General features: G+C 38.6%; 4 protein-coding genes across 4 annotated transcripts; 1 reads left to right on the forward strand and 3 right to left on the reverse strand.

The window, feature by feature from the left end:
- Positions 1–239: 239 nt before the first annotated feature.
- LOC116193618 (probable flavin-containing monooxygenase 1) lies at positions 240–866 on the forward strand. The gene is made up of 2 exons (XM_031522361.1): positions 240–336; positions 514–866. The coding sequence occupies exons 1-2, from the start codon at positions 240–242 to the stop codon at positions 864–866; spliced, it is 450 nt and encodes a 149-aa protein (XP_031378221.1).
- A 1,217-nt stretch (positions 867–2,083) lies between these two features.
- On the reverse strand, positions 2,084–4,474 carry LOC116194749 (probable flavin-containing monooxygenase 1). The gene is made up of 5 exons (XM_031523637.1): positions 3,978–4,474; positions 3,634–3,871; positions 3,267–3,439; positions 2,753–3,111; positions 2,084–2,627 (listed from the first exon to the last, which is right to left on the reverse strand). The coding sequence occupies exons 1-5, from the start codon at positions 4,419–4,421 to the stop codon at positions 2,273–2,275; spliced, it is 1,569 nt and encodes a 522-aa protein (XP_031379497.1). The 5' UTR covers positions 4,422–4,474; the 3' UTR covers positions 2,084–2,272.
- Positions 4,475–12,013: 7,539 nt separating this feature from the next.
- On the reverse strand, positions 12,014–14,930 carry LOC116194918 (probable flavin-containing monooxygenase 1). The gene is made up of 5 exons (XM_031523836.1): positions 14,433–14,930; positions 13,955–14,192; positions 13,613–13,788; positions 13,051–13,409; positions 12,014–12,848 (listed from the first exon to the last, which is right to left on the reverse strand). Exons 1-5 carry the CDS (start codon positions 14,877–14,879, stop codon positions 12,494–12,496), a joined length of 1,575 nt encoding a protein of 524 aa, XP_031379696.1. The 5' UTR covers positions 14,880–14,930; the 3' UTR covers positions 12,014–12,493.
- A 4,275-nt stretch (positions 14,931–19,205) lies between these two features.
- On the reverse strand, positions 19,206–20,531 carry LOC116193619 (putative flavin-containing monooxygenase 2). Its single transcript, XM_031522362.1, has 4 exons — positions 20,364–20,531; positions 20,168–20,221; positions 19,592–19,806; positions 19,206–19,446 (listed from the first exon to the last, which is right to left on the reverse strand). The coding sequence occupies exons 1-4, from the start codon at positions 20,529–20,531 to the stop codon at positions 19,206–19,208; spliced, it is 678 nt and encodes a 225-aa protein (XP_031378222.1).
- Between the last annotated feature and the right edge of the window lie 1,059 nt (positions 20,532–21,590).

A 21,590-nucleotide genomic window follows, 5' to 3' on the forward strand; every position in this document is an offset into this window, starting at 1 on the left:
ACACAAAACAGAAAGTAACTGCAACCTACGACTAGTATTTGAAATTCAAACCAAACATACAGATAACTTAACTGCCAAGAGACAGTTACTTGACAGACAACCAATCAGCAAGTTACAGGCAAACACTAGTCAAGACACGAGTTCTGTATGTCCTTGAGACGCATCTAACAATTTTGAAGAGATCAGATGGGTTTGGTTTCGCTGAAGAAGGAGTCAACATCCATGGAGAAGACCGGCCGATGAAAAGCGATGTTGTGATTCTTGCTACATGGTATAAAGGAGATGAGAAGCTAATGAACAAGTTCGAATCGCCGATATTTCGGAAACTTATAGCTCGTTAGCCAACTTCAAGTGTAACTCCATATAGGTCCTAACTAGAAATACCACTTTAGATCAATTCCTGATTCATTCTGCGCACTGGACAATATCGACTCCTTATAGTGATAACTACGATACATACATCTAGCTAGCTCTCTTGCCATTTCATTTGTACGCATTTACGTGATATTGCAGGCAGACGATTCATCCTCGTATCAAGCTTGGTGATAATGGGGTATGTTGAGGGTCTATCAAACTTGCCTCTACTCGAGATCCGGTCCCAGTGGCCTGCGGAATTCCTGGAAGGGAACTTCGAGTTGCCAAGTATCAAGGATATGGAGAAGGATGTGAAAGTGGGGGAAGATCACATGAACCAATATGGTAGAAGGAACTTTTGGAGGTCCTGTTTTGGGGTAAATGACATATGGGCCAGTGACCAATTGTGCAAAGATCTGGGTTGCAATCCCCGAAGGAATAAGGGGTTTTTCGCGGAGTGGTTTCAACCTTATGGACCAACTGATTACGCAGGCCTTACTCGTAAGCCGTAATGGACACCGATATAGTTCCTTCTTCAGTATTATTCGGAAACAATATGTGTTCTTTTGATAAGTGACAAATGTACTACACTCTCTTTGATTATTTTATGTTATCTTTACTAATGACTAAAAACTCTCTTTTTTCGACTTTTAATCAACGTATTTTTTTTTCTTGAAATCAGTGGTGCTCATCTTATTATCATAAGTAATAATCGAAATACAAAATAAGGCAAATCTTCATGGCCAATGGATACAAAAACAGACCCCAACATTGACCCAAGTTAGAAACGAAGGCAATAAGCCCACCGAAAGACTAAATACAGCTCTAAAAGACAATTACCAGCTAGCCTTTCCTATACACAGCACTAAAAGACAGCTACCAGCTAGCCGTTCCTATTTAACTTAGAATCAACGTGGTTTGTTCAATCGGTCCAGCACTTATTTGCCTTAAAGAATGTCTCGGTTCGAATCTTGTGAATAATAAAAATTCACGCTGAGAGTTTTACCCTTTAATGAATCAATCATATTCATACTGAATTAGTTATTGCCGATTGGACTTCCGAATACCAAACACACACTGAAATTTTTTTTAAAAAAAGAATGCATGGAATTAATAAGAAAACAAAGAAATGAATGATCGATCGAAGACAATTACGGGGATGGTGAGGCTAAAACTTAGTTACAAAGAAGTCTACAAGAAGCAGCAGCGAAGCAAAACCTACTAATCAAGGGTGGGTCCAATTTGGCAATTCTAACCCGTTCTTTTATTTTTTTTTTACTTTACTATTCTTCACATGTACTTAAAATATTAATTATTTACTTCCTATCGAGAAGAATTAAATTTTTACAAAATAGTAAAAAATAAAAATAAAAGAACGGGTTAGAATTGCCAAATTCGACCCAGCCTTGATTAGTAGGTTTTGCTTCGCTACTCCTCCTTGTAGACTTCTTTGGAACTTTGTTTTAGCTTATAGTGTAGAAGATAAAGATATAAAATATAAAGATAGATATAATATTCCAGTAGCTTTTTTTTTAATTTCGAGATTTTCAGTTTTATATAGAACTTTGGTATTTTATAATTAAGAAAAAATAGATTTTAATAATAAATAAATAAATATATATATATGTTTAAGAGTGACTCAAAAATTGACAAAAGAAAAGTTTTGGACATTAGGAAAGATAACTTAAAATAACTTACAAGTACTTGTAGTTTTCACAATCATGATTAATTTATTTCATTGAGAACTTATTCTATATTGTGCTTAAAATTTAAACACTTTATTTTCAGTACTGAACAATAAGTGCAAATAAATACATGCAAAATTTCTCATTGTACACATAGTGTTGGTGAGAGCACTTATCTATAGAATATGTGTTGTTGCAGAACAATACTCAATCAAGAACTAGGCAAATGCCTATTATGAATTACGCGTGAGGCCTACGTAGTCAGTCGGTCCATACGGCTGAAACCACTCCGCGAAAAACCCCTTCTTCCTTCGGGGATTGCAACCCATATCTTTGCACAATTGGTCTTTAGCCCATATGTTACTTACCCCAATACATGACCTCCAAAAATTCCTCCCAGCATATTGCTTCCTGTGTTCTTCCCACACTTTGACATCCTTCTCCATCTCCTTGATACTAGGCAACACGAAGTTCCCTTCCAGGAATTCTGCAAGCCATTGGCACTGGATCTCGAATAGAGGCAAGTTTGCCAGACTCTCGGCATACCCAATTACTGCCAGGCTTGGAATATGAGGATGAATCGTCTGCCTGCAATGGCATGTAAACGCTAGCTAGATGTAAATATAATAGTTATGATCACTAGAAGAAAATTGACACTGTCCGGTGTGAAGAGTGATTCAGGAATTGATCTAGAGAATTATTTATAGTGGGACCTGTATAGAGGAACACTTGAAGTTGGTGAACGGGCTATAAGTTCCCGGAAGATCGGAGATTTGAACATGTTCGCGAGCTTCTCATCACCTTTATAGCCTGTGGCAAGAATCACAACATCGCTTCTAATCGGCTGGTCTTCTCCATCGATGATGACTCCTTCTTCGACGAACCCAAACTTTTTCAACCTCTTCAAAATGATGCTTCCATCTTCCACCTTATCATAGAAGTTTTTGGGCAAGATACCAATAGTGCAGGAGGACAAGTCTTCGAGAAAACTGCGATCTGGTATCATCCCGTACTTCTTCAGCGGAAGCTTCCACCGGAGACAGCTCTCCACAAATTTTGAAGCACCCCATCTCTACAAATACACACTGCCTTGTTAGCCTAGTGGTATGGCAATGCAAGAAGTCCAATTTTTGACAGAGTATTGAAATCAAAACAAAGGGCTCAAGAAACATTTGATCGATACTTTTAAGTTTTGATTAAAAAGAAATATATTTGTTTGGCACGTACGAGAGGTGAGAGTAGGGTCACGAAAAGGCAGCGTAGGAACGATTCCCCAGGCATGTGTACCAAAAGCTCTCCGAATCGATTCATGAATAAGCATCCGACAGCACCCCACACGAAAAGATCGGGTATAAACCAATGAATTGTCCTCTGGATCATCGTGCAAGGATGCCGGACACCTGAAATGAAAGTTTGACGAAGAAGGAAAGAAAGAAGTAACCAATGAGAGAACACCATGAACAGAAGCTAATCGAGCATATTATTGGCTCCCTATGTTTCTAATGATACATTCAAGTAAGCAATTCGACCAACAGGGAAATGATTTGGAAGATTTGGTCTTTTCTTTTCCGTAAGGGGAAGTTTTGGTCTTTACCATTTGCATCTGCACATTCAGCTGCAATGTCCACTGCAGATTTCCCGGATCCGATAATAGTGATTCGCTTTCCTTCTATTAGTTCTGCAGCAGCGGAGTCGTCAAGAGCAGAGTATTCCATGGGATTCAACACTTTTCCACGGAACCTCTCGATGGACTGGTCAGGAGGCAGCTTTGGAATGTTCGGGAGACCGCTGAAACGTCCGATGCAGAGGATTATGAATTCAGCTTGGTGCACCTGACGGACAAAAACATTTTTCTTCTTAGATGACATTATATTTATGCTGAATGGACGAAATCCTTTAATGGGGAACTTCGGCCATGGGAAGCCAATAACTGAATACCTCTACGGTGTCGGTCTCCTTGTTGTGGACCTTCACGTGCCACTTCCCAGCCGACCCGAATGCAGTCCCAGTGCCGCCCCACAGATCCCAAGCCTCCATTTCCTGCGCTGTTACCCCGACATGCTGGATCCCAATGACGCGGCAGTTCAGCCTGATGCGAGGCAACAGCCCAAAGTTCTTCGCATAGGACCTAACGTACTCGAGGGCCTCATTGTGGGGTGGGAACCCGTCATCGTCTTCAGGGGACGGCCAGTCGAAGTCCGAGAACCGGTAGGCCTCCCTGGTGTTCTGGACCTTTGTTGACTTAATAGTGTGGTTGAACCATACCCCTCCGATAGATGATTCGGCCTCAAAGACAATGGGATTGAAGCCCTTCTCCATGGTGTATTTGCAGGCCAGAAGAGCACTTATGCCGGCTCCGACGATGACTACTCTTCTCTCCATCGTCGAAAGCTTTGAAGACGAGAGGAGGGCGCGATAAAAATTCACAAGCAAGCTTAATATATATATATATATATATATATATATATGATGGAACAGGAAGATTGACGTCACTTGATATAATAAATAGAATGATCAAAGATCTCTTCACCCATTGGCCATTTGGGGAGTGGGGGGTTGGGAGGTGTTGGTTGGTACTAACATCCAAATTTAAGCTTAAGCTTTTCTTCTCTTTTCTTTTTATACTATTCAACCACTTATAGATTCAGTAAAATTTTTACAGAATTCGTTAATAGTTCCATAACAATCCATGAAACAGTAATGTGTCTCCAAATGAACCCTAAAATTAATCCTTGAATTTGGTCCACGTCGTTAATCCAGCTCAGCATCCATGCCAGATGGCTGTTACGGAGGACTGTCGATTGGACTACCCTTGTATAACAAAATTGATATTTATGGACTAATTTGTTGGACTTCAAACTTTGTGGGCCAAGTTGTTGGCCGCCCCAAGCTTTATGGACCAAATTGGTAGTTTACTCAAGAAATTAGTATGATTAACATGTTATGGTTCAAATTGTCGATGCTTGTTGTTATTAAATAAGGTTCCAAGTGCAAGTCTTGTAAATAAAGAAAATTCATGATTGAAAAATTTTACCCCTTAGTGGGCCAATTTGACTCAAAATGAATTAATGGGGGAAAATTAGAGTTTTTAATACTATGATGTACACCGAAAAAAACAGTTATTATTTGTTAATATTAAAGACAACGTTATCTTGACTTGTCTGACTTTTATATTCTTACTTAATTGAAATTAAAAATACGAAATCCAATTGAATTTCCGAATACTAATATACCAAGAGATTAAAGATATGGTAGTTGACTAACGGAATTAAATGACATTTATTTCTTATTATAAAAGAGACCAAAGTCGCACGTCAAAGATCCATATATTATATTCTGTGACAAATTTAATATTCCTTAATAGCAGCAGCCATTGCATTGGCAGGTCAAGGACGCAAACAAGGTTTTTTTTTTCCGGTTACAAATGACAGTATAATGAAATAAAATTTTAATAATTAATAAAACAGTACTGATAATCTCATCATAAATATCGAACTTGTAATTTCTTGATTACTATATCAGGAAATGCATTACTGAGTTATACCTTTTTTTCATAACATCATTTTGTTATTTTTTCAAAAAAATTTCCATTTTCTATGCAAAACGGGGTATATTGTTTAATTGGAATTATTGAATTGATTAGTTGTTTTATACAATGGAATATTGCAAAACATATCTTCAGCTAAGAGTGAAATCATAAGGTTGACCACATCTTGCATTTGAGAGATCAGCAGCAGCCCCATTTCATCAGCCGTGAAAAGAGGTCAATTACGCATTTTTTTTTCTTCAGAAAACAACGTAGTTTACTTTAATTTCATTGAACAATACGAAAATATTGAACATTTTCACCGTATACCACAACGTTGATATTCTATTAGAAATGTGATCGAAGCCTGACATGATATCCCACGTGTGCAGGAAGAGATCAAATATGGATCACGCCTATCTGCATAATAACATTAGATAGCATGTTGTTACTCCTTTTACATGTTCAAACACGATTTTTGAAAAATTGACATTACCTAACACGATTTCATCTTCCAGGAGAATTTCCGAAGATTATCCCCTGATGAGGCTTCCCATATTTTGCAAGTTAGCAGCAGCTTCTCTAGGTTCGTTGGCAAGGATTGAATAGCAGCCAAACACGAAGGGGAGGAGAGAAGAACTCAGCACAGCGTCGAGCCATTGATTCCCTCTCCTGGCGTACTCTTTTTGGAACTGTTTGCTGGCTTCTCTGAAATTGGCGAAACAAGAAGATTTTCCGGGAGCTGGAGACCCCCCGTTGAGGCTTCCCATATTTCGAGTTTATCTTCTCAGCAGCTCAAGGGCATGGGTTCTCGTTGACTGGTCAAGACCTGCTGGGCTGGTTCAAGCTCAACTTGGAACTAAATAGGTTATTAGGTAGTTGATTGTTCTTCTTCCAAATTTGTTTTTTTTTTGGTTCAATTGTGCTGTTCTTGCTGTGAAGTTCGAATTAAATAGCTAATTAGATTGTTTAATTAAATGGTGGAAGAGGAGTATGATATGTAAGAGTATATGGGAGACCTTGAATACATCCTTCTTGGTATGAATTTAGAAGCAACGGGTTAGTTGGATTACTAAATTAGAGAAATTGATGGAACACCTTAGACCAGCACATTTGAATGCTTAGTGAATTGAACTTGGATAAATTGATAATGCTGGAAATTACTTATGATTACCTTGTTCTTGTTGATTTAGTGGCTGTATTGAGAATTGGTTCTCTTTCAAGCTTTTGTCCATCATTGCTGGAACAAGAACAAGATTTTGAATTTGGTGGCAATGAGTTAGTGGAATTTCCATATTTGATTGAGAAGGTGATATGTCGAAATGAAAGAGTAGATGGTGGATTTCGATAGTATAGGGGAATTTGGATGAAATTATTGATGTAGTCGATTGTTTGAGCTTTGCCCTTTTCAATTAATATGATTGGGTTTTTTTTTATGATCATTTAGTTATTATTGAGATCTGACGAGAGGAAACATAGTTTCTCTTAATGTGAAAAATGTACTTTCCTTATCTTTTAAGGCTACTAGGGATTTAGGATGGTCTTGTCTTACTAATTTTAGTGAATTAGGATTTTGTTTAATCGTGATGGGATAAGCATGCCAAGTTGGACATTGAGGAATGTGTTAAGGTTTATAAGGATTTATTTATTTGATTGCTCAAGTAATCTGTGAGTTTAAAGTTTGTTAAAGGGTGACTCCTGGCAAAAGATAAATCGGTATTGATTGGTTGTTAATGTTGATGGAAATTAAATATGGAATTTACTGACTTATTTATTTGGAATATATGGTTATCTTCTTTAGCTTTTAATACGGTTTTGGTGTTCGTATGTATTTGGTCTTTATTGAATCTCTCATTTACCTTGAAATTGACAAGAGCAATTAGGTTTGTTTAAATAAGAATTATGGAGATTGTTTTAGGTAGTTTTTGGACATAGATGAAAAATGGACATAATGAATATGAGGTGTGTATATATATATATATATGAATCGGGACTTATTGGAAATAATAGGCTCTAAAGAAGATTTTGGGAGGTATTGGAAGTCCCTGTGATGGTGCTATATTTTTATTATTTAATCTAATGCTTGCAAATAATAGGGCTCGTGGAGACTGAATTCTTGCACTCTGAAGGGTTGACTCAGTGAAATGACTTTGACAAGTTCGGTGAGTACTTCATTCCATTGTGAAATGATATATATATATATATATATTATGTGAGTACTCTATTCTTTTGTGAAATGATATATATATGTGTATATATATATATTATTAATACAAGTTATACGGAGTATTATTTAAGAAGAATATTGTGATAGATATAGATTAAGAAATCATTTTTACTATGTTGTGTGAAGGGATTTGAGAGATATTGTCATCTTATATTTCATTTTGGCTTGAGATATGCGATGTTATTGTGCATGCCGATCATGTATGAGATATGCGATGATAATATGAAGTAATCTGTTGGGATTGTGCTTGTGTATACTGATATTGTTTGATCGTTTATAGCCATGGGACCGCTGATCCGGCGGGATATAAAATGGACGCCTAGACCGCTGATCCGGCGGGATACAAAAAGGGACGTCTAGACCGCTGATCTGGCGGGATATAAAGTGGACGCCTAGATCGCTGATCCGGCGGGATACAAAAATGGACGCCTAGACCGCTGATCCGGCGGGATATAAAATGGACGCCTAGACTCTTACTGCCGGAGGATAATGGGCAGCCCCCGCTTATGAGGAATGAAATGAGAAATTTGTGAATATGAGTGTGGGGTCACGGTACCGTCACAACTCTATTGCGAGGAAATGCAACCCTATGGCTATATTGATTGGTTTGTATTGTATATTGTTTGGCTGGTATGATTGTTGGAGATGTGTTGATTGTTGAGATTGTTGGAGGTGTGATGATTGTTGAGATTGTCTGAAGTTGTTCTATAAAAACCGTGTTGTTGCTAGAGTTAGATCTGTCAATTGATTGTGTTGTGAGTTGTTATGGAATGCTAATGAATGAATGTTTAATGTTTATGTGATATTGGGTATTAGAGAAACGGTTGGAAGGGTTGTGTGAATTGATTAGTAGAACTTAAATTTAGTTACTATATTGGACATAATTATTATTACAGTTTGTGTATATATATATATATATATATATATATATATATACTGTGTATGTATGCCGAGGGAGCTGAGAATTGGATTTGATTTGATGATATTAGTTATTTGATTATTTATTTATTTGCAATTAAATATTTATTTAAAAATGTCATTTTACTCTGGAATATAGTATTCACTGAGATGTAGTTCACACCCTGCATATATTTTTCCAGATAAGCTTCTATCTGCGCGGAAGAAACACTTTTTGGTATCAGGGATCAGCTCAGAGAACTAGGTAGGGACCTTAGTTATTTGATAGATATCCTTTTTGGTATATAATGGATTTCAAAATGTTCCGACCTGAAATTTTGTTTAGTTGTATTACTGATATGGGTGCGAAAAAGAAAATTTCTCTCTTTTGATATGTATATACATATTAGAGTTTACCAAGTTGGTTTTATATTTTTGTGTGAGGCTAGTGTCCACCAAACATGCCTATATGCTCATATACATATCCATATGCACATGCATGGTTACATAACATACGTGTATATAATATACCATAATTTTTGGCTGGATCTTTAAATGTATATAATATACCACAACTTGTGGCTGAATCTTTATCAATATAAAAAAAAAGTGAGAAATCAGATAGAGATGAGTGTAAAATGGGCCAAGTGGCCTCCTCTTCAGCAGCCCTTTCCTTCCCACCGCCTTTGACCATCTTTGACCACCTTCTTTTTCTTCTTTTCTTCCTTATTTAAGCCATACCCTCCCTTGCTCTATCCCTAGCTGAAAAAAAAAACGAAAAATGAACCAGAAGAGAGAGAGAGAGAGAGAGAGAGAGAGAGAGAACTGGCTGAGTTGAGAAAATTCTTGGAGAAGAAGAAGAGGAAGAAGACTAAGTTGGAGTATTGATTAGTAAGTTGATTATCTATGATTTAAACATTCATATTTACTATGTTGTACATGGTTTGTGGCTCTTCTTGCATCCTTCTTGTCTGATCAAGTTTCAAAAGATTAGTTTATGGTAATTTTGTTAGTTCTCCTAACTGATATAAGTTGAGTTGGATATATATTTGGAGTTAGTCTTATGTTGTGTTGGGATGAGTTTGGTCACCAATAGAAGTTGAATAATTCGGTTGTAAGGCAGAGGGCAAATTTCTTAGTTGAGTTAGGAGGTTTCTAATACACATAGTTATGCCCTTCTGAAAATCTATATATACATCTATAGATGTAGACAAGTGTGTGTACATATGTATATATATGCATATATTTTGCTCTTTGAGCTGACTATGGATCAGAGAAGGGATCTGATTTGAAATTTATCATGCATTATAATGATATCATGTGATGGGTTGATTGACTAAGCTCTTGTTTATTTGTATTTTGGAACCAAAGAAGTACTTAGAATTCCTTGTACTCCTTACTTGAATTTGGCTGATCGAATTGGCCCTCCGTAATATAATTACTATTCTAAACTGATATGATTTGAGTTATGCATAGCATATCATTGGAATCGTTATGTCATTGGTTATATTTTAGTTATATCAAACAAATAATACGGGAGTTAAACTGATACCTATGTGTACTCTTATTCAGCATATTATCTAACTTTTGTGTTTGAACTGAATAGGGCCTGGGGAGACTGAGACTATACCTCCGGAAGGCTCGACTCATTAAGTGGTCGTTTCAGGGGTGTTTGTGAGTACTTTCTTCCATCGTAAAATGATAATAAATATATATATATATATATATGTATGGTTATAGAGGTGATGGTGACTAAATGATTGCGGAACATAGTTGATGTGTATGCTAAGTATGCTTGTGATTGTTGGACTATAGCCATGGGACCGCTGGACCCGGCGGATTAAAAAAGGGGCCTGATCTGCCGCTGAACCCGGCGGAATATAAATAGGGACTTGATCTGCCGCTGAACCCGGCGGAATATAAATAGGGACGTGATCGACCGCTGGACCCGGCGGAATAAAAATAGGGGCCTGATCGGCCGCTGGACCCGGCGAAATATAAACAAGGGCCTGATCGGCCGCTGGACCGGCGGAATATAAATGAAGGTCAACTCTTACCGCCAGAGGTTAATGGGCGGCTCCCGCTTATGAGATGTGGGTATTGGAAGTTGCGAATAGTATGAGTGAGATGTGCGGGGTCACGGTACCGTCATAACTCTGTTGCGAGGAAATGCAACCCTATTGCTATATTATTGCTGTTTGGATTTGGTTGCCATATGAGTTGTGTGAAAGTATGATCTTGGTATTGGATTCTATATCTGGTGGAATATGTACATAGATGGATATATGATTGATTGTGGTGAATTGTGATGTTAACATATTAGTTCATTTTACTTTGGAATATAGCACTCACTGAGTTGCAGCTCACCCCCTGCATACATTTTTCCAGATGAGCTAGGAGCTAGACTAGCCGCACAGGAGGACTTTGGATAACGGGGATCAGCGCAAAGGATTTTGGCAAGTAGGCCAACCCATAGTATAGGTAGTAAGTGTTCGTAAATGTTACAATCATGTTACGACCTGAAACTTTTGTTTAGTTGGTTTAGTGGTATGGTTGTAGCTGAACACACTATTGAGAGCATATATGTACATTAGAATCCGTTAGATTGATTATATATTCATGTAGAGCATGCCGAGTTAGTTTAAAGGTTGGATGTGTTATAGAAGTATACTATATATATATATCTGAAAATTTTTCGTTCAGTCTGTGTTACAAGATGGTTGCAACTGAGTAATCTTTGAGAGTTTTATGCATATATCAGAATTAGTTAGGTGCTAATATGTTTATATAGAGCTTGCTGGGTTGGTTCAATGTGTTGGGAGTTAGGAAAACAGATTATACGTATATGAGTTGCGTATATGATATTGGATATTAAGGAATAGAGTGAAAACTCTGCTATAAGTTTTGGGTCGTGACATTTTGGGAATTTTATGGAAAGACAGTTTTAGGTGAATGGTTATGTGGTAATGGATATCAAGGAAATATAGGGAAAATTCAGTTGAAATTTTTGGTCGTGACATCAGGGCACGAATCGATCACAGGTAGTCCGCATGTCTGCCTCGCCTCAAGCTTGGTGTGAAGTATACTATACAAGAGTGCCTTAACTTTTGCGAGACGGGTAGGGACAAAGCCGGGTTCCCATAGGTCAAACCCAAACTAAAACTACCTCCAAGATCACCAGTAAAGAGGTCCGAAAGGATGTGGCTCAATAGCAAATTGAGTTTTCTCAATGGGGATTGAAAACTCATTTCAAGCAACTCAAAGTTAGGATCAAGCTAATGCCCTAGACGGAATTAGTATCAGTCAATAAGTTGAGAATACCCATGACTCAATCACCGAAAAGAGGTTCCACGTGTCAATAAATTATTCGAAACTCAATAATCTAGATCAATATAGATCGTCTAGATTAAAGATAAACAGGATGACATTTCAACCTTGTCCCGTTCAAAGCCTTCGGACAACTTTCTATAACAACTGAAACAAGGATAACATCACCACCAAGCTAGTAGCCCAACAGGTAACGGACTTCGTCTTTCAAAAGAAAGGTCAAGGGGTCGAAACTCGACTTAAGCACGAAAGCGCTTGCGTTAGTAGACCCTTGTCTTCTATCCCATGGGAGCTGTTCTTGTCCACTGTGCGCTTTGGTGGGGTCATGGTGACCTAGGTGGGTATCTATGAGCTGCCTCTATACCTCTCACTTGTCTAAACTATTCAATCAGGAAGCAGTCTCAATGAATGGGCACCGATGTATTAATCAACCTACAGCTTTCGACCCATTCAGACAAAAACTATGCCTGATTCTTGTTAATACTCAGAAGCAAGGCCTACGTAGTCAGTCGTTCCATATGGTTGAAACCACTCGGCCAAAAACCCATTCTTTCGTCGTGGATTGCAACCCATATCTCTGCACAATTGATCATTGGCCCATATGTTACTCACCCCAATACATGACCTCCAAAAATTCCTCCCAGCATATTGCTTCATATGGTTTTCCCACACTTTCACATCCTTCTCCATCTCCTTTATACTTGGCAAGTCAAACTTCCCATCGAGGAACTGTGCAAGCCACTGGCACCGTATCTCGAATAGGGGCAAGTTGGACAGGCCCTCAGCGTACCCAATTATCGCAAGACGTGGGATTCGGGGATGAATTGTTTGCCTGCAGAGACGCATGAATGCATATTGTTCAGGATGAAAATCATCGGATGATATGAATTTTAACATTATCCTTATCACTGAAAAGAATATGTTTTGTTTTGTAGGGAAAGGCTTCTAGGAATTGGTCTAGGGAACAATTTTCTAAAAAAATGCTTCTGAAAGCTGTAATTTAGTAAACAAATACTCTTGTTAAGGAGTAGGACCTGTAGAGGGGAACCGTCGAAGTAGGCGAGCGGGCTATGTACTTCTGGAAGATCGGAGATTCGAACATGTTCACAAGCTTCTGGTCGCCTTTGTAACCGGTGGCAAGAATCACAAAATCAGCTCTTATTGGCTGGTCTTCACCTTCGAGGATAATTCCTTCTTCAACAAAACCAAACCCTCTTGATCTCTTCAAGACGATGCTTCCCTTTTCCACCTTATCGTAAAAGTTCTTTGGTAGCATACTGATCGTACAGGATGATACTTCTTCAAGAAAGCTGTGGCTCGGTATCATTCCATACTTCTTCAGTGGAAGTTTCCACCGGAGATAGCTCTCAGAGAATTTTGAAATACCCCATTTCTACAAATACACACTATTTTGTTACTTTTGCAGCATGGTTAAAGGTGTTCGACTTTCGACAGAGTAATAAGAAACAAACTGCAGATAAAAACTTAGAAGAATCGAGTTTCAAGGACATATAATTATCGGGATTTTCTGCTCTACGATAAAGACATTGTTGTGATGATCATGTCAGTGGTACTTAGATATATAATTTCACTTACAAGGGGAGAGAGCAGGGTGGCAAATAGGCTGTGTAGGAAAGATTCGCTGGGCTTGTGTACCAAAAGTTCCGCAAACCGATTGCAGTATATGTAGCCGATATGTACCCCCCACAAGAAAACATCGGGTAAAAACCAATGAGGTGTTCGTTGGATCATTGTACAAGGATACTCAACTCCTGATTCCAGGATTTGAACTTTATCAAGAAGAAATAATTGATAAGAGCACCACTATGATATATAGAATTGACATTTAATGCCTCTGCAGATCCACTTCAGTAAGCGATTGGATTGTGTCACGAAGCATAAAACATAACAGGTAATGTTTCAAAGTGTTAGTATTACCATTTGCATCCGCACATTCAGCTGCAATATCCACTGCGGATTTCTCTGATCCTACGATGGTAATTCGCTTTCCTTTGATGAGTTCTGCAGCCATGGAGTCATCCAGAGCAGAGTATTCCATGGAGTGCAACACTTTTCCACGGAACCGCTCAATGGACTTCTCTGGAGGTAGCTCTGGAATGTTCGGGAGACCGCTGAAACGTCCGATGCAGAGGATCACAAATTCAGCTTGGTGCACCTAATAACCAGAGTTGGACCAAGTCAACATATATACAACATTCAATCACTTTGTGAGATTTGTCAAGAGGGAAAATGAATGTTTTGCACAACATTGGGTGTCTCAGATAAGATCTTTTGGTCAGGTAACATTGTCACATTTAGTAATCAATAGACAAAGTATTCAGCTGAAACATGCTTGAAACTATAGCAATGGAGTTTCAAACTGCTACTTATATAAAGAGAATAATGGTATATATACCTCCATGGAATCAGTCTCCTTGTTGTGGACCGACACGTGCCACCTCCCAGCTGACCCAAATGCAGTGCCGGTGCCACCCCATCGATCCCACGCCTCCATTTCCTCTACTGTCTCCCCGAGATACTGGATCCCGGTGACCTGGCAGTTGAGCCTGATATGAGGGAGCAGCTCAAAGTTCCAGGCATAGGCCTTGATGTATTCAAGGACCTCAGTGTGGGTTGGGAATCCATCGTCGCCCTCAGGAGGGGAAGGCCAGTCGAAGTCTGAGAACCGGTATCCCGGCCTAGTGTTCTGGAGCTTCGTGGACTTAATCGTGTGTGTCAACCAAACCCCTCCAACCGAGGATTCAGCCTCAAAGACAATGGGGTTGAAGCCCTTCTCAATGGTGTACTTGCAAGCCAGGAGGCCGCTTACACCGGCTCCGACAATTACCACTCTTCTCTCCATTGTTGAAAGCTTTGAGATGGAGAAAGAGGGAGGGGAGGGAGGGAGGGAGGGAGTGACGAGAGCTCGTAACTAAGCTTCAAAATATTCATAAGAAAGATGGAAAGAGTACATGAAGATTGACAATTTGTCATGATATGTTAAAAAAATGGAAAGTCCAATGACGTTTTATTGGAAATTATGCCATGTGCTTGTATTAAATATTTTTTTTTCGGTGGATATTAAATAACGTTATTTTGACCCGGGGCTTATCATATTTTTCTTTAATTCATTTTTCCATAAACAAAGGGGAGTTTGTAGTTGCATACGTTTTCGTATGTACCTTAACGATTTCATGTTCGATTCTTATTGTGGAACTATTATACTTTATTATTAGTTTTTTGCTTTTTAATTTCCTTATACTAAACTAAACCCATAGATGTCCTTTGTAATAGAAAAATAAAAAATTTAAATTTACAATGCTGTATCATGGTCAATGTATCATCATATTTAATAACATTTTTTTTCTTACTAAAAGTAGCAGCCAACTTGCACGCCACGGAATTTTATTTTTCCCTTGATTGAAAATAGTACCCAGGTTGCGGGTCAAGGAGCTCTTTTTCTTGTTCCCAACAAAAACGAGGGACTGTTTAATTAAGGAGTTTCTTATGATTATACAATTAAATATTCCGAAATATCTATTGCAAAATAGTCAGGTTGACCAGATCCAGTTTAGAGAGAGACGCTTCATTGGTCAGATTGGATGAGGTAATGAATAACCTCACTAATTACAGGAGATTGGTGAATGGTTAGGTACAACTGACAATCCTATGTTTGAATTGAGAGAAATTAGTGTTCCCTCCCTTGCCCTTCACGAGATTATTGACCAAAAACTCAATTGAGATTGGCCAAAGGTCGACTAGCGAAGCTATGTATCCAACAGTGTTATGTTCTCATCGGCATTGGCCCTCTCAAGCCAGAATTTGCTCGAAAATTCAAATCTGCCTCGCAGGCTTTGCCCGCTCCCTTTGTTGATGAATCACCTCTTTTTTCAGTTATAATGGAGTTCTATGGCCTAATTATACAATGAAATGGAAATTTTGATAACTAATTAATAAAGAGAAACAAGTAGTCTCACCACAAGAATTTAATATGGAACCATCTTGGTAATCAACTGATAATGCGCACCACTGAGCGATGCCTTTTTCTCATCTCTCTTCTTCATTTTGTCTCTCTCTTATGAAATGTCCGCTGGGCTCTCAAGATGTAGTCAGTGGTGCCTCGGCCTTCATTACCCACTCTGTATCCCGACATAAAAGTATCATAAAAGTGTTCTTTAAGATTTTAGAAATCTTTAGGTACACATGATCATCAAATAATTTCAAATACACTTTTTAAGAAATTACATAATTATTCATCTGTAATCTTTTAATTGAATTCATAATCTTTTCTTCATGAAAAATGTTTTGTGATTATAGGCAAATGGAATTTAAGATATCATTCTGTTTAAACTAGTTTACAAGAGACGAGATGTTTTAGTGTTTAAAAGAGAAAAAAGTAAAACTCTTAAATTTGGTGGAGGACAACAAAGCGTTTTAGACCACAAGAAAGAATTTTAAAGGATCTATTGTACCGAGTACTAAAACGAAAGGGGGGAAAAAATAGACCCAAGTTTCAAGAAAAAATTTAGGCTTATTTTTCTATCTGACCCCAACTTTTACTTGTTTTTATTGATAGTGAGAAATGAAATGAGGTCAGAACTATAATTTATACTTAGATACTAGTCTTCGGCCCATGCGTTACACGTATTAGTGTTCACACTGATTTATTCTTATTTTAGTAGAATTTAATATTAAATCATGAAAATTTTTATTAAATAAATCCTAATTTTGATAGATTCTGTTTCTCAAGTTGCCTACAATATTCATGTAATTTCTTTTACTAAATCTTTACACGAAGATTTCAAATTAACTTAGAATGATTTAAATTATTTTAAAATATTTTACGGTATGATTTTTATTGCTTTTGTTTTGGGGTTTCTTTTCTCTCTGTTAGAACAAAACGATACAAATACAGAGAGAGAGAGAGAGAGAGAGAGAGAGAGGGGAGGGAGAGAGAGGGCACAGTGTTTAGCTCAGAAAGAATTAAGCAGAGAAGGAAACAAGGGAACGAAATAGATTGAGAGCGGGATTTAGGGAGAGCATCTCGAAGATGACCTAAAGCTTGCGTCACTTAGATTGATGTTTAGGTATGTATGATTAAAATCATCTTCTTTTGAACTCTCGTTCTTAATTTAATTTGATTATGATTTGAGTAGTAAGGACATTTGGCTATTAATTGAGGAAATGTTAGAATAGCTTTTGGGAATTTTAGACGGTGGTTTGTGCTGAAATGCTTGACTTCTTGGGTTCATGGGCTTTTGATATTAGTTTTAGTTTGGTGTGATAATTAAAGGAATTGATATTTTGGGGTAGAGCCACTGCTATGCTGATGTGTGGAATAAAGACTCGTTTATGTTTGGATTTATGTTGAACAGTGATTAACTGAGTACATGAAGTTGTCTTTCTAGAGTCTACTGTCGAAATTCCTTATTTATTGCTCTGATTTTGTACAATTATGGATTTACAAATTTTCTCAATTAATCTATTGAAAAGAAATATAGGATGGGGAATTGCTGTAGTGGTGATTCGAGGAAGATTGAAACCAGCTAATTTTGTGAGTTAGTTTTGTTAAAAGAAAAAAGGTTTCTCGTTACTGGTGGTAGTTGGGACAAGGTACCAGTTGGAGATGATGAGAAGTAGCTAATCAGATAAAAGTGCATTTGTCTATGAAAGTCTTATATTACAACTATATAAATGAAGGAACAAGTTGGTTGAACTGATGCATATTTATGCTCTTATTTGGTATATAATCTAACTTTTATGCTTGAACTTAATAGGGGCCAAGGAGACCGAGACCATACATCCTGAAGGCTCGACTCAATAAGATAATTTTGGGAGTTCTGTGAGCACTCTAATCCATAGTAGAGGAGGTCATATTTGGGCTAAATATATGAAAGTTCATTTTAGTCGAGATTAATGGAATTAAGAGAGCACATGAATCTTGATGTTTATTTGTTAAGATTAAGGTAAGTAAATTCGATCATTATGGTATGGCTGCAAGAACGCTGATCCAGCGGGATATAAAAAGGGACGTTAAATCTCTGATTCGGCGGAAGACAAAAGGGACAATAGACCACTGAACCAGCGAGATACAAAAAGGACGCTAAACTGTTGATCTGGCGGGATATAAATAATGACGCTAAATCGCTGATCCGGCGGGATATAAAAGGGGACGCTAGACTTCTACCACCGGAGGATAATAGGTGCCCCCCCTATGGTAATTGATACGAGGAGTTGTAAATGAGATGTGCAGGGTTACGGTACCGTCTTAATTCTATCGCAAGGAAATGCGACTATATTGTTTGTTACTTTGTTGCACTAAATTGTTTGTATTAACTGACGTTAAAATGAATGGTGACAGTAAAGGTCCGATGTTGGTAAGGATATGGTTGTTGTCTATATAGTTTGGTGTTGAGTTGAGCCATATAAAACAATATATGAATATTATCGTCAATGTTAACAAAATAAATAAATTTAATACTTCATTATATTATGGAATTTATTACTCACTGAGATGCAGCTCGCCCCAATATATTTCTTGTTACAAATGAGCTAGAAGCTAGACTAGCTGCATCGGAGGACTTTTTTTGGACTTTGGGGATCAATGTGGAAGACTTGTAGCTAGACCTATATATTAAAATAGGTATCAATCTATGTATAGAATGCTTGTGAATAATTGCAACCTGAAAATTTTTATTTAGCTATTCATGGGGGTCGTGAAAAACATGCTAGAAGTTCCTTTGGAGGTGTGATATGTTTCTTTGAAATAAATATGAAGTGGTTGGCTGGAATAGATGTAGTTGAGATTTTATGGAATTGTTTAGCATGTTTAAATTTGGAAAATGAATATCGTGATACTCTAAAAGAAACTCTATAGGATTTTCGGGTCATGACACTACCATACAGTAAAATACTGTGTCGATGCCTGCTACTAGTTAATAGCAAGCCCTGAGTAGTCGATCAATCTATATGGTTGAAACCACTCGGCCAGAAACGCGTTCTTCCTCCGCAGATTGCAACCCATATCTTTGCACAATTGGTCATTGGCCCATATGTTACCCAATGCACGACCTCCGAAAATTCCTCCCAGCATATTGCTTCATGTGGTCTTCCCACGCTTTCACATCCTTCTCCATCTCCTTGATACTGGACAAGCCAAACTCGGGTCGAGGAACTGTGCAAGTCACCTTCACCACATCTCGAATAAAGGCAAGTTTGACAAGGTCTTGGAATACCCGATTATCGCAAGGCGTGGAATTCGGGGATGAATTGTCTGCCTGCTCTCCATCTCCTTGATACTGGGCAAGCCAAACTTCGGGTCGAGGAACTGTGCAAGCCACCTCCACCGCATCTTGAATAAAGGCAAGTTCGACAAGGTCTTGGCATACCCGATTATTGCATGGCGTGGAATTCGAGGATGAATTGTCTGCCTGCAGAGACACATCAGTGCATATATATCGATTGGGACGTATACAATCGATCAGCAAATGATATGGATGTTAACATTATAGTAATCACATGTAAAGTAATTAGTAAACTATGTTCCAAAGTAAGCACTAGTGAACCTAGTCAGACCTGTACAAAGGAACCACTGAGGTTGGCGAGCGGGCTATGTGTTTCTGGAAGATCGGAGATTCAAACATGCACACGAGCTTCTGGTCACCATTGTACCCTGTGGCAAGAATTGCGACATCAGTTCTTATTGGCCAGTTTTCTCCTTCCAGGATGATTCCTTCTTCGATGAACCCAAACCAGCTTGATTTCTTCAAGATGATGCTTCCCTTTTCCTCCTTATTGTAAAAGTTCCTAGGTAGCATAAAGATAGAACTGGCGGATACATATTGAAGGAAACTGTGGTTCGGTTTCATCCCTTACTTCCCCAGTGGAAGTTTCCACAGGAGATAGCTCTCCGGAAATTTTGAAATACCCCATCTCTAGGAATGCAAAACTACTTTGTTAGTCTTGCGGTAAGATCATATTAGAAACAAATAGTCTGTATATATATATATGCATGTATAATTCGACCTAGGAGGGGCGAGAGCAAAGTGGCAAGAAGGTTGTGCAGGAAAGATTCACCGGGCTGGTGTGCCAAAAGTTCTGCAAAACGATTGCTATATAAGTAGCCGATATGTACACCCCACAATATATTACCGGGTATCGCCCAATGAGGCGTCCATTAGATAATTGTACAAGGATGCTCAGCCCCTGATTCCATAATTCGAAAATTATCCAAAGAAGGAAAAGTACTAGATATAAGAGCAACTTGAAAGGAAACTATAGTGTACAAGTCGGCATTGCTGCCTCTGTGGATCCATTATGATTGACAAGCGAGTCGATTGAATTGTACGTGAAACATAAGATCTGACAGAAAGTGTTTCAGAGTTTCAGTCTTACCATTTGCATCTGCACATTCAGCTGCGATATCTGCTGCAGATTTTCCCGATCCAATGATGGTGATTTGCTTCCCTTTAATCAGTTCTGCTGCCACGGAATCGTCCAGAGAGGAGCATTCCATGGTATTAGGGAAAGAATCACGGGATATAATATGGTATCAGAGCCTAGGTTACGCGTATGCGTGCCTACGCGCGTGTGCGCATCCACACCACACCAAACCAGTATGTCGAGTGCAGCCAAAGTGCGCCTCGTATTAGTCCCCCCTCGCCAGAGCACGGAAGAAGAGCCCGGCTCGAGGTCAATTGTTGAGGGCGAGTGTTTAAGGGCACGTGACAACGTGTAGGCAGAAATAGACCACACGTTGCACGTGAGAGCGGATGTTGAGGAGTAAAATGGGATAAATCCCGCATCGAAAAAGAAAAGAAAATTCAGGGTTAATATATGGCTTGGGTACCACCACTTATAAGCTTGAGCTTTTAAGTGGATATGGATCCAAGCCCGTGTAAGCCCAATGAAAATTTAATATGGTATCAGAGCTGCACTCGACATACTGGTTTGGCGTGGTGTGGGTGCGCACACGCGCGTAGGCACGCATACGCGTAATCTAGGCTCTGATACCATATTATATCCCGTGATTCTTTCCCTAATACATGGAATGCAACACTTTTCCTTGGAACCGCTCAATGGACTGGTCCTTAGGTAGCTTTGGGATAGTCGGCAGACCGCTGAAACGTCCGATGCAGAGGATGATGAATTCAGCTTGGTGAACCTGACGAAAGCAGGATCAAATCATCATATACTCTGTCAAAATATATTGGAAATTATTGTTAATTACAAATGGCAAGTTAACCCTTATAAAGAAAGCAAAATTGTATACCTCCATGATATCGGCCTCCTTGTTGTGGACAGACACATGCCACTTCCCAGCCGACCCGTATGCAGTCCCAATGCCGCCCCATTGATCCCAGGCCTCCATTTCCTGCGTGGTCTCTGTCAGAGAAAATTGGGGAGTGTGAGATGACAAAATGTCCCACACCGGTTGAAAAGAAAAAAATGGGAAAGTTTATAAAAGAGAAAGATCCAGTAATCCATTAACTTAAACTTTTGAGTTGTAGATGTGCTCAAATTCGAATTATGCCCATTTTATTTGAAAAATTTATCTAACTGGTATCAGAGCCCA

Source organism: Punica granatum, chromosome 2 (assembly GCF_007655135.1).
Source record: "Punica granatum isolate Tunisia-2019 chromosome 2, ASM765513v2, whole genome shotgun sequence".
Lineage (NCBI taxonomy): Eukaryota > Viridiplantae > Streptophyta > Magnoliopsida > Myrtales > Lythraceae > Punica > Punica granatum.

Excerpts from the sequence above, each read along its gene's own strand:
- LOC116193618 (XM_031522361.1), top strand. The coding sequence starts at position 240 with ATGAAAAGCGATGTTGTGATTCTTGCTACATGGTATAAAGGAGATGAG. Across the intron at positions 337-513 it reads ATTTCGGAAACTTATAGCTC|GCAGACGATTCATCCTCGTA; the intron begins GTTAGCCAACTT and ends GTGATATTGCAG.
- LOC116194749 (XM_031523637.1), bottom strand. The coding sequence starts at position 4,421 with ATGGAGAGAAGAGTAGTCATCGTCGGAGCCGGCATAAGTGCTCTTCTG. Across the intron at positions 3,872-3,977 it reads AGGAGACCGACACCGTAGAG|GTGCACCAAGCTGAATTCAT; the intron begins GTATTCAGTTAT and ends TTTGTCCGTCAG. Across the intron at positions 3,440-3,633 it reads TGAATGTGCAGATGCAAATG|GTGTCCGGCATCCTTGCACG; the intron begins GTAAAGACCAAA and ends CTTTCATTTCAG.
- LOC116194918 (XM_031523836.1), bottom strand. The coding sequence starts at position 14,879 with ATGGAGAGAAGAGTGGTAATTGTCGGAGCCGGTGTAAGCGGCCTCCTG. Across the intron at positions 13,789-13,954 it reads TGAATGTGCGGATGCAAATG|GAGTTGAGTATCCTTGTACA; the intron begins GTAATACTAACA and ends TCCTGGAATCAG. Across the intron at positions 13,410-13,612 it reads CCACCCTGCTCTCTCCCCTT|AAATGGGGTATTTCAAAATT; the intron begins GTAAGTGAAATT and ends GTGTATTTGTAG.
- LOC116193619 (XM_031522362.1), bottom strand. The coding sequence starts at position 20,531 with ATGGAATGCTCCTCTCTGGACGATTCCGTGGCAGCAGAACTGATTAAA. Across the intron at positions 19,807-20,167 it reads GCCTCATTGGGCGATACCCG|GAGGAAAAGGGAAGCATCAT; the intron begins GTAATATATTGT and ends TTTTACAATAAG. Across the intron at positions 19,447-19,591 it reads TCAGTGGTTCCTTTGTACAG|GCAGACAATTCATCCTCGAA; the intron begins GTCTGACTAGGT and ends GTGTCTCTGCAG.